This window comes from Bombina bombina, chromosome 3, assembly GCF_027579735.1.
Source record: "Bombina bombina isolate aBomBom1 chromosome 3, aBomBom1.pri, whole genome shotgun sequence".
In the NCBI taxonomy this organism is placed as follows: Eukaryota; Metazoa; Chordata; class Amphibia; order Anura; family Bombinatoridae; genus Bombina; species Bombina bombina.
The window spans coordinates 966,983,783-966,997,406 of NC_069501.1; the positions used below are offsets into that span (position 1 = coordinate 966,983,783).

At 43.5% G+C, this 13,624-nt stretch overlaps 1 protein-coding gene across 1 annotated transcript in view; it reads left to right on the forward strand.

Annotated features, from left to right (window-relative positions):
• ACVR1B (activin A receptor type 1B) overlaps positions 1 to 13,624 on the forward strand; it is a 143,395-nt gene that overhangs the window by 80,678 nt on the left and 49,093 nt on the right. Inside the window, exon 2 of the mRNA XM_053708028.1 lies at positions 826 to 1,065. Coding sequence (XP_053564003.1) covers positions 826 to 1,065 — 240 coding nt within the window. The remainder of the gene's footprint in view (positions 1 to 825; positions 1,066 to 13,624) is intronic.

Below are 13,624 nucleotides of genomic sequence, written 5' to 3' on the forward strand. Positions count from 1 at the left end.
TAAAAAATTTTCTACCGATCATTTTGAAATATAACATTTTAAATTGGGCAGTTACACTAAAGCACTGGTTCAATATTGCAATGTGTTCATTAAAGGGACACTGTACCCAAAAATTTAATTTTGTGATTCAGATTTAGCATGAAATTTCAAGCAAATTTCGAAATTACTCCTATTAAATTATCTTCATTCTCTTGGTATCTTTATTTGAAATGCAAGAATGTAAGTTTAGATGCTGGCTCATTTTTGGTGAACAACCTGTGTTGTCCTTGCTGATTGGTGGATAAATGCATCCACCAATAAAAAAGTGCTGTCCAGAGTACTGAAACAAAAAAAAGCTTAAATGCCTTTTTAAAAAAAAAAAGATAGCAAGAGAACGAAGAAAAATTGATAATAGGAGTAGAGTAAATTAGAAAGTTGCTTAAAATTGCATGCTCTTTCTGAATTACAAATGGACAAATTTGGGTTCAGTGTCCCTTTAACTGGAGAATAAACCATGGTGTTTGAAAACTGGTGCACTGGCCCTCACAGCATATGTGTGTATGTCACAGAAAAACAGTAACAACTTTTACTAGAAGCATTTTTTGCTACTAGAAGTATATTTCAAAAATGCTTATTTCAAGTTGTAATGCACTTCATTTTTGGCCTTTGCATCCCTTTAAGTTGTGCACAAACTTGCACTTTCTGTCTGTTTTTCAAAATTTATTTTTCATACTATATTAATATGCTTCAAATAGATCACTCATGTGCCTAATACAAAAAACTTGCCAGCTGTTTATTAATTTACTTTACTGTTCAAAATGTAATATTTTCCTTTTCTATTTACAGCAATTAGATGTGTGTGTTCCAATTGCAATCAGTCCAACTACACATGTGTAACAGATGGAGCCTGCATGGTCTCAATTGCCAACCTGAATGGCATGGAACATCATATGCGAGCATGTATTCCTTCAGCAGAACTTGTACCTGCTGGAAAGCCATTTTATTGCCTCAGCTCAGAGGACATCCGAAATACTCATTGCTGTTACACAGACTACTGCAACAAAATCGACCTTCTTGTGCCTAGTGGTAAGTGAAGTAAATGTAATACAACTTGTAATGTAATATATAATATTAAGAGTCCACAGCTGCATTCATTACTTTTGGGAATTCAGAACTTGGCCACCAGGAGGAGGCAAAGACACCAAATACCTCTCCCACTTCCCTCATCCCCCCAGTCATTCTTTGACTTTCGTCACTCGAGGTTGCCAGAGAAGTGTCAGAAGTTTCGATAGTCTGTTATGGAGGGTAGTACTCTTCGGCATGGCACTGGAGTTTTAAGTAGTCCTGTTAGTCTCTCAGTAAGAGCATAGACGAAAGTTTAAGTCCGGAGATGCAGGGAGAGTCTTTCTGCGTACCCATCACGACTCATATTAACGGCTCCACAAGCAGTCAGCGTTGACGAGTTTCGCTGCCTGCTTTCTTCTCTCAAGTCTATGTCAGAGGCGAGACTACTATCTGTCACACTTGAAGACCCGTGTTCCTGTTCCACGGTGTACATTCCGGTAACATAGTTTCATTTTACTTTTGTTATGATTGTATGGTACTACCGATGTTTTCCAGAGTGGCTCTCACCTTGCAGAATTAACTATAATCAGGGTCTCAGTGAGGCTCCTTTCGTATCTTGGAATCAAGGGCTTATTGAACAGGTTTTTTGTAATCATGTTTGTTATGTGATTCAACCTGCGTATGTGTAGTATTACTTAGACTCATGGCTTGTGGAACATAACGGCCTTTGGAAGTGACGCGGCCTTTAGGGTTGAACGTGCTTTTTCTGGACTGCACGGTGTACCTGGTGTTCGGGCGTGGTCACATTTTTGGCTCTCCATTTCCGCATTCCTGACCGCGTGGCGACAAAAGAATACTGGTCCGCCAGTTTCTGGCTCATAGGAGGTGGTGAGTGCTGCAGCCATTGTGGGTGTCAGGTGCCGTTTACATTTTCTTATTTGGTCCATTTTTTTTGTATTCATTATCCCGGTTTTGGAGGATTCTGATATTGTGGAGACGGACGTCTCTGCGTCAGATTCTGTTTCTGGTGAAGAATATGAATGGGCCCTGGTGATACAGCCCTCCAGTTATGTTCCGAATGCCGTTTTTAGAGCGCTCAATTCCTCGATCGGGGAATCAAGGGGCCACTGATCCATCCGCCTCTGGGGGTCTGGTTCCCCGAGTGGCGAGTTCCCTACCACAAACACTTACTATGCATGCAGGTAACCCAGATTCTGCTTATTCTTCTGTGGAGGGTAGCTTGTTCCCTCCAGAGCAGATGGCACATTTTCGCATTTCCATAATCATGATTCTGGCGCATCTGCAACTACCAGAAGTGTGTTTACGATATTGTATGTGCTCCGTTAGCCGGGGCTCCTTAGGCATGGGATGGCCTACTCAGCTCTCCGAGGGAACGATTGTCCCTGAGCCTTCAGGGGGTCAAACTTCGGGGCCGGGGTCGTCGTCTGCTCCGGCGAAGGTATGCTGTGCCTTCCGTTATAGACTGGCGTGCCTTTGTGTCCTCCTGAGGCACGTTTAGGCGTTGTTGGAGGGTCCCATCCTTAATGGATATGGGGATTCTCAGTCTTCACCTTCGAAAGGCTCGCAGGCTTAGGTATTGGAGGATGAAGTAATCTTCTTTTAGCCTTGTTTATTGAGTATCCTTTCCAGTTCTGAGCTGGAAGAACAGTATCCCGGTCCTGCGGTTGTGTCTGTTCTTGGGCGATAATCTACGGGTTGCCTTATCTTTTATTTTAATCTGGTTAGGATGATTTTTTATTTTGTGCTCATTTATGCTTTTCCTTCGGGAATGTTTCTGGAATCGATGCTCGCAATTTTTTTGATTGCTCAGTTTACTTCTACGGAAGTTGTTTGGTGAGAGGACATGTTAGTCCTATGTTTGTCTGCTGTTTATCCCCCATCTCTGGGGGTGACTATCTGTGGCCTTGACAGTATCGGCCCTTAGTTTCAGGTTGGTCCTAATTGCGCCCTGATCCAGTTGGGGCGCTGAGTGTTATTCCTCGTTTGTAAAAAGCTCAGCTAAGAATTTTAAGAGGACCTGAGGGTACGCGAGTCATGGGGGTATTGGTTCAGTCCTTGTTAGCCTTTCTAGCTGGTCGACTGAGACTCAGTGAAGTTCCACTGCGACACACTCTTTTGTTCCGTTTTTTTTGAGTGTATGGAGGACTCAGGGCCTCTTTGCGCCGGTTTCTGGCGGTCTTGCTTTTTTAGGGGCTCCTTGGAATTGTCCTTTTTCTGGACCTGTTCCTTTTTGAGGGTCTTCCTTCGTGTCGGGTTCTGGACTCGGTTATCCTTAGCGGTTTGGTCGCCTTATGCGGGTAGCAAGGTATCCTTGTGGTTGGAGAAATAGTCATCTGATGATTATACTCTCTCTTTAAGGAGGGCCGTATGGCTTTTCCTACTCTAGGGAGTTTGTCGTTTTCCCTATCAGAGACGTTGGGCTGTGTTGTCTCCTTCCCCAAGCCATTTATATCCCAGGAGTGGACAATTGAGATGCGGATCACTTGAGTCGTGAGACTCTTCAGGGGAGTGGTCTCTCAATCAGGAGATTTTCAACAGTTTAGTACACAGATGGGGATGCCAGAGATAGACCTCAAAGCCTAAATCACAAATTGTCGCAGTACAGATCGAGGTTAAGGGATTCTCAAGTGAAATTGATAGATACATTAACCACTCCTTGGCGGTACAATCTAATATACCTGTTTCTTCCGATTGTGCTTCTTCCACAGATAATGGCACATCTCAAACAGGAGCAGGTACCAGCCATTCTCATAGCACCGGCATGGCATCGCAGGACTTAGTACTCTGATCTAGTGAGGATGTCCAGTGATACTCCATGGAATCTACCTCTGAAAACAAATCTTCTCAGGTTCCATTCTTTTATCAAAATCTTGTCTCTCAATTTAACTGACCTCTTTGTGAAAGAATGAACCGTTCAGTCTCAAAGCAGTTTTTCTGATTCAGTAATTGATACTTTAATTCAGACTTTTAAACCTGTTACTAGAAGAATTTACCATATGGTGTTATTCCTGGCATTCTGTATGAGTTCCACAAATTCTCCAGTTTTTACAAGAGTGTCTGGATAAGGGACTGCCAAAAGTTAAGATTTCAGCTTTGTCTGTACTATTGCATAGAAAATTGGCTTGTTTACTTGACATTCAATCTTTCATTCAGGCTTTATGCAGAAGCAGACTGGTGATTAAGTCACCTTCTCCTCCTTGGAGTTTGATTTGATTTTAAAGGTTTTGCAACATCCACCTTTTGAACCTATGCATAAGCTGGATTTCAAAAAGATACTTTCTTTTACAAGATATGACGAGTCCACGGATTTCATCCTTACTTATGGGATTACGCCTCCTGTTTAGCAGGAAGTGGCAAAAAGCACCACAGCAGAGCTGTATGTATAGCTCCTCCCTTCCCTCCCACTCCAGTCATTCTCTTTGCCTGTGTTAGTGATAGGAAGAGGTAAAGTGAGGTGTTAGTTTAGATTCTTCAATCAAGACGTTTTTTATTTTTAAATGGTGCCAGTGAGTACTATTTTTCTCAGGAGGAAATCGTCAGTCGATTAATTCCTAAGAGGAATGGAGACATCTTATTTTTCCTGCCTTGATGTTGATCATCTTAGCAAACATTACCTAAGATCCTACTGGTTTCCACAGAGCAGTTGAAGGTAGTGTAAAGGAAATATCTTTAGTGTGGAAAACCGTGTCATGCTACAAGCAGCATTGAGGTATGTTCAGTCATTTGTTTCTGGGGAGACTTGATGCATCAGAACAGGCTGACATTCCCTATCTGGGGAGGGGTAATCAGTATGCACTATATGCATGGAAATGGTGTACCTGGGATTCCCTTTTATATTGATTGCTAAATATGTCTAAGGATATCATTAAGGTATATTCAGTGTGGGCTAGACGCTGGGAAATGCGGTTTGCTGTCTAAGGGCTGTCATTGTTATATCGTTATAACTGGCCTTAGGAAGTGCAGTTTTTCATGTAGTTACGCTTTATTATTGAGTTGTATGTAAGAGGGGCACATGGCTTTTAATATTTTATTGGTAACGGCATGTTGTTTTACTACCCATGTGGGTCGCTGTACGGCTCGAGTTACGCCCACGATGGGCGGGGCCTAATTTCTCCAACATTGGTGTGTCCGGTCCACGGCTTCAGCCTTGTGGGATATTCTCTTCACCTACAGGAAACGGCAAAGAGAGCACCCAGCAAGAGCTGTCCATATAGCCCCCCCTCTGGCTCCGCCCCCCAGTCATTCTCTTTGCCGCTCTGAACAAGTAGCATCTCCACGGGGATGGTAAAGAGTATGTGGTGTTAGTTGTAGTTTTTTATTCTTCTATCAAGAGTTTATTTTAAAATAGTGCCGGTTTGTACTATTTACTCTGCAACAGAAAATGAAGAAGATTTCTGTTAAAGAGTATGATTTTAGCTCTAGTAACTAAAATCCATTACTGTTCCCACGCAAGGCTGTTGAAACCAGAGAACTTCAGTTGGGGGGAACAGTTTGCAGGCTTATCTGCAACAGGTATGATCAGTCATATTTCTAACAAGACATGTTAATGCTAGAAGACTGTCAGTTTTTCCCTTAAGGGATAAGGAAGCCATTTTCTTAGATAACAGATTAAGGCTTATAAATGGGCTCTATACTGGTTGAGACTATGGTGGGCTAAATCGATTGGTTTATTTCATATTTATATGGCATTTAGAGTGTGTTTGTGTAATTAAAAACACTTTGGGAACGTTGCCTGGCAGTTGGTTAGACTACTATTCTAGTCAGAAAGGCGCCTTCACTCAGAGGAAGGAGGCCCCGTTTTCGCGCCTCAATTGCGCAGTTTTCTTCCAAGGGAGTGCATGCAGCTTCATGTGAGGGGTCCTGTGGCTCAAAAAACGGACTCAGGAAGGTTTACTTCAGTGGCAAATAGCTCTCAGGGAAGGTAAAAAGCTGCAGCAACGCTGTGGCAGTGATTGTAGTGTGTTAAGATTGTTGATTTGAACAAATAGCTCCGGTTTGCTCATTTTAAGGGTTAAAGTCTTGAAACTTGGTGTGCAATACTTTCAAGGCATTAGGACACTGGGGTGCAAATTTTGTTAAAATCGGATATTGCCTTCATTGTTTTCAAACTTGCAGAAATAAAGGGTGCCTTTTTATTATTTAAAGGGACAGTAACGGTTTTATTGCATTATTAGCCTGCCAAATTCTGTCTAACATGTCTGTACCTTCAGATAGCATATGTTCTGTGTGTATAGAGGCCAAGGTGGTTCCCCCTTTAACTATTTGTGCAAAATGTGCCAGGCCGTCGAAACAAAGTCAGGACAGTGATGTCACATTTAATAGAATTGCCCAAGATGAAGATAGTGGGGATAGTTCCTCATCCTCTCCTTCTGTGTCAACACCAGTTTTGCCCGCGCAGGCGATACCTAGTACATCTAGCGCGCCAATGCTTGTTACTATGCAGCAATTAACTGCAGTAATGGATAATTCTATAGCAAATTTATTATCCAAACTGCCATCATTTCCTAGAAAGCGTGATTGCTCAGTTTTAAACACAGAGGATGAGCAAGTTGGCGCTGACGATAACTTATCTGTTGTACCCTCACATCAATCTGAATTGGCAGTGAGGGAGGGTCTGTCTGAAGGGGAAGTTTCTGATTCAGGAAAAGTTTCACAGCAGGCAGAACCTGATATCGTGGCATTTAAATTTAAGTTAGAACATCTCCGCGCCCTGCTTAAGGAGGTGCTAACTACGCTCGATGATTGTGATTCTTTGGTAATTCCAGAGAAGCTGTGCAAAAGGGACAAATTCTTAGAGGTCCCAGTGCACGCTGATGCCTTTCCGATACCCAAGAGGGTGGCGGACATGGTGACTAAGGAGTGGGAAAGACCAGGTATACCTTTTGTTCCACCTCCTATATTCAAGAAAATGTTCCCCATTGTCGACCCCAGAAGGGACGCATGGCAAACGGTTCCTAAGGTTGAGGGAGCAGTTTCAACGCTAGCCAAGCGCACAACTATTCCTATTGAGGACAGTTGTGCTTTCAAAGATCCTATGGATAAGAAATTGGAAGGATTGCTAAAAAAGATATTTGTCCAGCAAGGTTTCCTTCTTCAACCTATTTCGTGCATTATTCCTGTCACCACGGCAGCGTCTTTTTGGTTCAAGGAACTAGAAAATTCGCTTCAAAAAGAGACTCCATATGATGAAGTCATGGACAGAATTCACGCACTGAAGTTGGCTAATTCCTTTATCTTGGATGCCGCTTTCCAATTGGCTAAGTTAGCGGCGAAAAATTCAGGGTTTGCTATAGTGGCGCGCAGAGCGCTTTGGCTAAAATCTTGGTCGGCGGATGTGTCGTCCAAAACTAAATTGCTTAATATTCCTTTCAAGGGTAAGACCCTTTTTGGGCCGGAATTGAAAGAGATTATTTCTGATATTACTGGTGGTAAGGGCCATGCCCTCCCACAGGATAAGCCTTTCAAGGCCAAGAACAAATCTAATTTTCGTTCCTTTTGCAATTTCAGGAACGGACCAAATCCTAACTCTGCAGCTTCTAGACAAGAAGGCAACGCTTCCCAGCCTAAACCAGCATGGAAACCATTGCAAGGCTTGAACAAGGGTAAACAGGCCAAGAAGCCTGCTGCTGCTACCAAGACAGCATGAAGGGGTAGCCCCCGATCCGGGACCAGATCTAGTAGGGGGCAGACTTTCTCTCTTTGCTCAGGCTTGGGCAAGAGATGTTCCGGATCCCTGAGCACTAGAAATAGTCTCTCAGGGGTATCTTCTAGAGTTCAAGGAACTTCCTCCAAGGAGAAGGTTCCACATGTCTCGCTTATCTTCAGACCAGATAAAAAGACAGGCATTCTTACATTGCGTAGGAGATCTATTAAAGATGGGAGTGATACACCCAGTTCCAACAGCGGAACAAGGCCTGGGTTTTTACTCAAACTTGTTCGTAGTTCCCAAAAAAGAGGGAACCTTCAGACCAATTCTTGATTTAAAAATTCTAAACAAATTCCTCAGAGTTCCATCTTTCAAAATGGAAACCATTCGGACGATTTTATCAACAATCCAGGAGGGTCAATATATGACTACCGTGGATTTAAAGGATGCGTACCTGCATATTCCTATCCACAAAGATCATCATCAGTTCCTGAGGTTCGCCTTTCTGGACAAACATTATCAGTTCGTGGCTCTTCCATTCGGTTTAGCCACTGCTCCCAGAATTTTCACAAAGGTGCTAGGGTCCCTTCTAGCAGGGCTAAGGCCGAGGGGCATTGCTGTAGCACCTTACCTAGACGACATTCTAATCCAAGCGTCGTCTCTTTCCAAAGCAAGGGCTCATACAGACATTGTATTAGCCTTTCTCAGGTCTCACGGGTGGAAGGTGAACATGGAAAAGAGTTCCCTGTCCCCGTCCACAAGGGTTCCTTTTCTGGGAACAATAATAGATTCTGTAAAAATGAAAATCTTTCTGACAGAGGTCAGAAAGTTAAAGCTTCTAAACGCTTGTCAAGTTCTTCAATCTATTCCTCTGCCTTCCATAGCTCAGTGCATGGAGGTAATAGGGTTAATGGTTGCAGCAATGGACGTGGTTCCTTTTGCTCGAATTCATCTAAGACCATTGCAACTGTGCATGCTCAAACAGTGGAATGGGGATTATGCAGACTTGTCTCCCCAGATTCAAGTAGACCAGGTAACCCTGAGTCAACCACCAGCGGAGTGATTCTCTGATCACCTGTCTCAGGGAATGAGTTTCCGCAGACCAGAGTGGGTCATCGTCACGACCGACGCCAGTCTCTTAGGCTGGGGCGTGGTCTGGGACTCCCTGAAAGCTCAGGGTCTATGGTCTCGGGAAGAGTCTCTTCTCCCGATAAACATTTTGGAACTGAGAGCGATATTCAATGCGCTCCTGGCTTGGCCTCAACTAGCGGAGGCCGGATTCATAAGATTTCAGTCGGACAACATGACGACTGTAGCGTACATCAATCATCAGGGGGGAACAAAGAGTTCCTTGGCGATGAGAGAGGTATCCAAGATTATCAAATGGGCGGAGGATCACTCCTGCCATCTATCTGCAATTCACATCCCAGGAGTAGACAACTGGGAGGCGGATTATTTGAGTCGTCAGACTTTCCATCCGGGGGAGTGGGAACTCCACCCGGAGGTCTTTGCCCAGTTAACTCAACTATGGGGCACTCCAGATATGGATCTGATGGCGTCTCGTCAGAACTACAAGGTTCCTCGTTACGGGTCCAGATCCAGGGATCCCAAGGCGATACTAGTGGATGCATTGGTGGCGCCTTGGTAGTTCAATCTAGCTTATGTGTTTCCACCGTTCCCTTTCCTTCCCAGGCTTGTAGCCAGGATCAAACAGGAGAAGGCCTCGGTGATACTGATAGCTCCTGCGTGGCCACGCAGGACTTGGTATGCAGACCCGTGAATATGTCATCGGCTCCACCATGGAAGCTACCTTTGAGACAGGATCTTCTAGTACAAGGTCCGTTTGAACATTCAAATCTAGTCTCTCTGCAACTGACTGCTTGGAAATTCAACGCTTGATTCTATCTAAGCGTGGGTTTTCAGATTCGGTTATAGATACTCTGATTCAGGCCAGGAAGCCTGTGACTAGGAAATTGGTGCGACTCCAAGGGATACTCTTGGAGTAAAATTAAAATTCCGAGGATACTTTCCTTTCTCCAAGAGGGTTTGGATAAAGGTTTGTCAGCTAGTTCTCTAAAAGGACAGATATCTGCTCTGTCTGTTTTGTTGCACAAGCGTCTGGCAGCAGTGCCAGATATACAGGTGTTTGTACAGGCTTTAGTCAGAATCAAGCCTGTCTACAGACCTTTGACTCCTCCTTGGAGTCTAAATTTAGTTCTTTCAGTTCTTCAAGGGGTTCCATTTTAACCTTTGCATTCCATAGATATTAAGTTACTATCTTGGAAAGTTCTGTTTTTAGTTGCTATTTCTTCTGCTAGAAGAGTTTCTGAATTATCTGCTTTACAGTGTACTCCTCCCTATCTGGTATTTCATGCAGATAAGGTAGTTTTACGTACCAAACCTGGTTTTCTTCCAAAAGTAGTTTCCAACAGGAATATTAACCAGGAAATAGTTGTTCCTTCCCTATGTCCGAATCCAGTTTCGAAGAAGGAACGTTTGTTACACAACTTAGATGTGGTCTGTGCTTTGAAATTCTATTTAGAAGCAACAAAGGATTTCAGACAAACTTCATCCTTGTTTGTCGTGTATTCTGGTAAGAGGAGAGGGCAGAAAGCTACTGCTACCTCTTTCTTTTTGGCTGAAAAGCATCATCCGATAGGCTTATGAGACTGCCGGACGGCAGCCTCCTGAACGAATTACAGCTCATTCTACTAGAGCTGTGGCTTCCACATGGGCCTTCAAGAACGAGGCTTCTGTTGATCAGATCTGTAAGGCAGCGACTTGGTCTTCTCTGCATACTTTTGCCAAATTTTACAAATTCGATACTTATGCTTCTTTGGAGGCTGTTTTTGGGAGAGAGGTTTTGCAAGCCGTGGTGCCTTCTGTTTAGGTAACCTGATTTGCTCCCTCCCTTCATCCGTGTCCTAAAGCTTTGGTATTGGTTCCCACAAGTAAGGATTAAGCCGTGGACCGGACACACCAATGTTGGAGAAAACAGAATTTATGTTTACCTGATAAATTTCTTTCTCCAACGGTGTGTCCAGTCCACGGCCCGCCCTGGTTTTTAATCAGGTTTGAAAAATGTATTTCTTTATACACTACAGTCACCACGGCACCCTATAGTTTCTCCTTTTTCTCCTAACCGTCGGTCGAATGACTGGGGGGCGGAGCCAGAGGGGGGGCTATATGGACAGCTCTTGCTGGGTGCTCTCTTTGCCGTTTCCTGTAGGGGAAGAGAATATCCCACAAGTAAGGATGAAGCCGTGGACTGGACACACCGTTGGAGAAAGAAATGTATCAGGTAAACATAAATTCTGTTTTCGCGGGCTCAGCCGCGCAGTATTCGATTGGATCGGCAGCAAGCTCCTGGGCTCCGGAGGGGCCTAAGTTGTTTTTGAAAACAAAAGAAACTTAGGAGCTACTTAAGCAGAAGCAGTGTGATCTGGGGGCAGGTAGGCGCCGCAGCAGAGCTGTAGCGAGGTGCAGGGGCCTGAATTGATAAAAAGTTGTTATAGCTGATAAATTTGATATAAATTGATATATAACATATCTAAACAAGCGGTTTAATGTTGTTAAGCTAATTTGGGCACATTAGGACATTTTTTATTGCCGCAAACGTTGTTTTTGAGATAACAGAAAAATTTTGCGCTTTTATTTAAAGGCGCAGTACATTTCTTCTACAAGATACGAGTCCACGGATTCATCCTTACTTGTGGGATATTATCCTCCTGCTAACAGGAAGTGGCAAAGAGCACCACAGCAGAGCTGTCTATATATAGCTCCTCCCCTGACTCCACCCCCAGTCATTCTCTTTGCCTATGCTAGTAATAGGAAGGGTAAAGTGATAGTTTTAATTTCTTCAATCAAGAAGTTTATTTTAAATGGTACTGGTGAGTACTATTTTTCTCAGGGAGGATATGGAGGAAGATTTCCCCCTGAAATTGATGATTGTAGCAGCAGTTACTAAGATCAATTATGGTTCCCACAGATCGGAAGGTAATATGAGAAAACTCTTCAGTGTGGAGGACGGTCTCATGCAGCAAGCAGCATTTGAGGTATGTTTCAGCCCTTTTCTTCTGCGGAAACTTAGTATATCAGAATTGGCTGATTTGGTTCCTTATAGTGGGAACAGGGTAAGCAGTAGTCCTATATATGAAAAGGGTATTACTGTCCAACTGTTGTGGTGATTACTACTTTGTTTAACATGTCTGACATTGAGGAAACTCATTGCTCTATGTGTTTAGAAGTCATTGTGGAACCCCCACTTACATTGTGTACCTCTTGTACTGATAGAGCCTTATACTGTAAAGAACATATTTTAGGAAATGAAAGTGTGTCTAAGGATGATTCTCAGTCTGAAGAGAATCCGGATGTGCCATCCAATTCTCCCCAAGTGTCACAACCTTTAACACCCACACAAGCGACACCTAGTACCTCTAGTGCAGTGATTTTTAACTTTTTTTTTTTGCCGTGGCACACTTTTTTACATTAAAAAATCCTGTGGCACACCACCATCCCAAAATTTTAAAAAATCACACATTGTAGCCTAATACAGCATATATATACACACATACTGTATGTATTGTGCCGTTATGCCATGCCTCCTACAAACTACCCCTGCACTGGTAGTAAAAAACAAGCAAAGTTTAAAAAATATGTCACACTGTTGTCAGTCTGCCGTGGCACACCTGAGGATCTCTCACGGCACACTAGTGTGCCACGGCACACTGGTTGAAAAACACTGCTCTAGTGCGTCTAATTCTTTTACTCTGCAAGATATGGCTGCAGTTACGTCAACTACCCTCACTGAGGTATTATCTAAACTGCCAGTTTTGCAAGGTAAACGCAGTAGGCCAGGTATTAATGTAAATACTGAACCCTCTGATGCTTTATTAGCCATTTCCGATGTACCCTCACAGTGCTCTGAACTGGGGGTCAGGGAATTGTCTGAGGGAGAACTTTCAGATTCAGGGAATGTGTTACCTCAGACAGGTTCGGACTTAGCGTCCTTTAAATTTAAACTTGAACACCTTCGCCTGTTGCTCAGGGAGGTCCTAGCGACTCTGGATGATTGTGAACCTATTACAATTCCTCCAGAAAAATTGTGTAAGATGGATAAATATCAAGAAGTACCTACTTACACTGATGTTTTTCCGGTTCCCAAAAGAATTTTGGAAATTGTTAAAAAGGAATGGTATAGACCAGGTATACGGTCCCTAAGGTGGAGGGAGCAATATCTACTCTAGCTAAGCGTACAACTATACCTATTGAGGACAGTTGTGCTTTCAAAGACCCTATGGATAAAATTTAGAGGGTCTTCTAAAGACGTTATTTATTCACCAGGGTTTCTTGTTACAGCCTACTGCCTGCATTGTTCCAGTAACTACGGCGGCGGCTTTCTGGTTTGACGCCCTTGAGGAGTCTCTGAATGTAGAGACGCCCTTAGACAGAATTAGAGCTCTCAAGCTAGCTAATTCCTTTATCACAGATGCTGCTTTTCAGATTGCTCAATTAGCGGCGAAAAATGCAGGCTTTGCCATTTTAGTGCGCAGAGCGCTATGGTTAAAATCGTGGTCTGCTGATGCATCATCAAAATCTAAACTTTTAGCTATTCCGTTCAAGGGTAAGACCCTATTTGGCCCTGAATTGAAGGAAATCATTTCTGACATTACTGGAGGTAAAGGTCACGCCCTACCTCAAGACAAACCTCTTAAGATGAGGGGTAAACAAAATAATTTTCGTTCCTTTCGAAATTTCAAAGGAGTACCCTCTGCTTCCCCTTCCTCCACTATACAGGAAGGGAATTTTGCTCAATCCAAGTCTGTCTGGAGACCTAACCAGGCCTGGAATAAGGGTAAACAAGCCAAGAAGCCCGCTGCTGCTACCAAGACAGCATGAAGGGGCTCAGGCTTG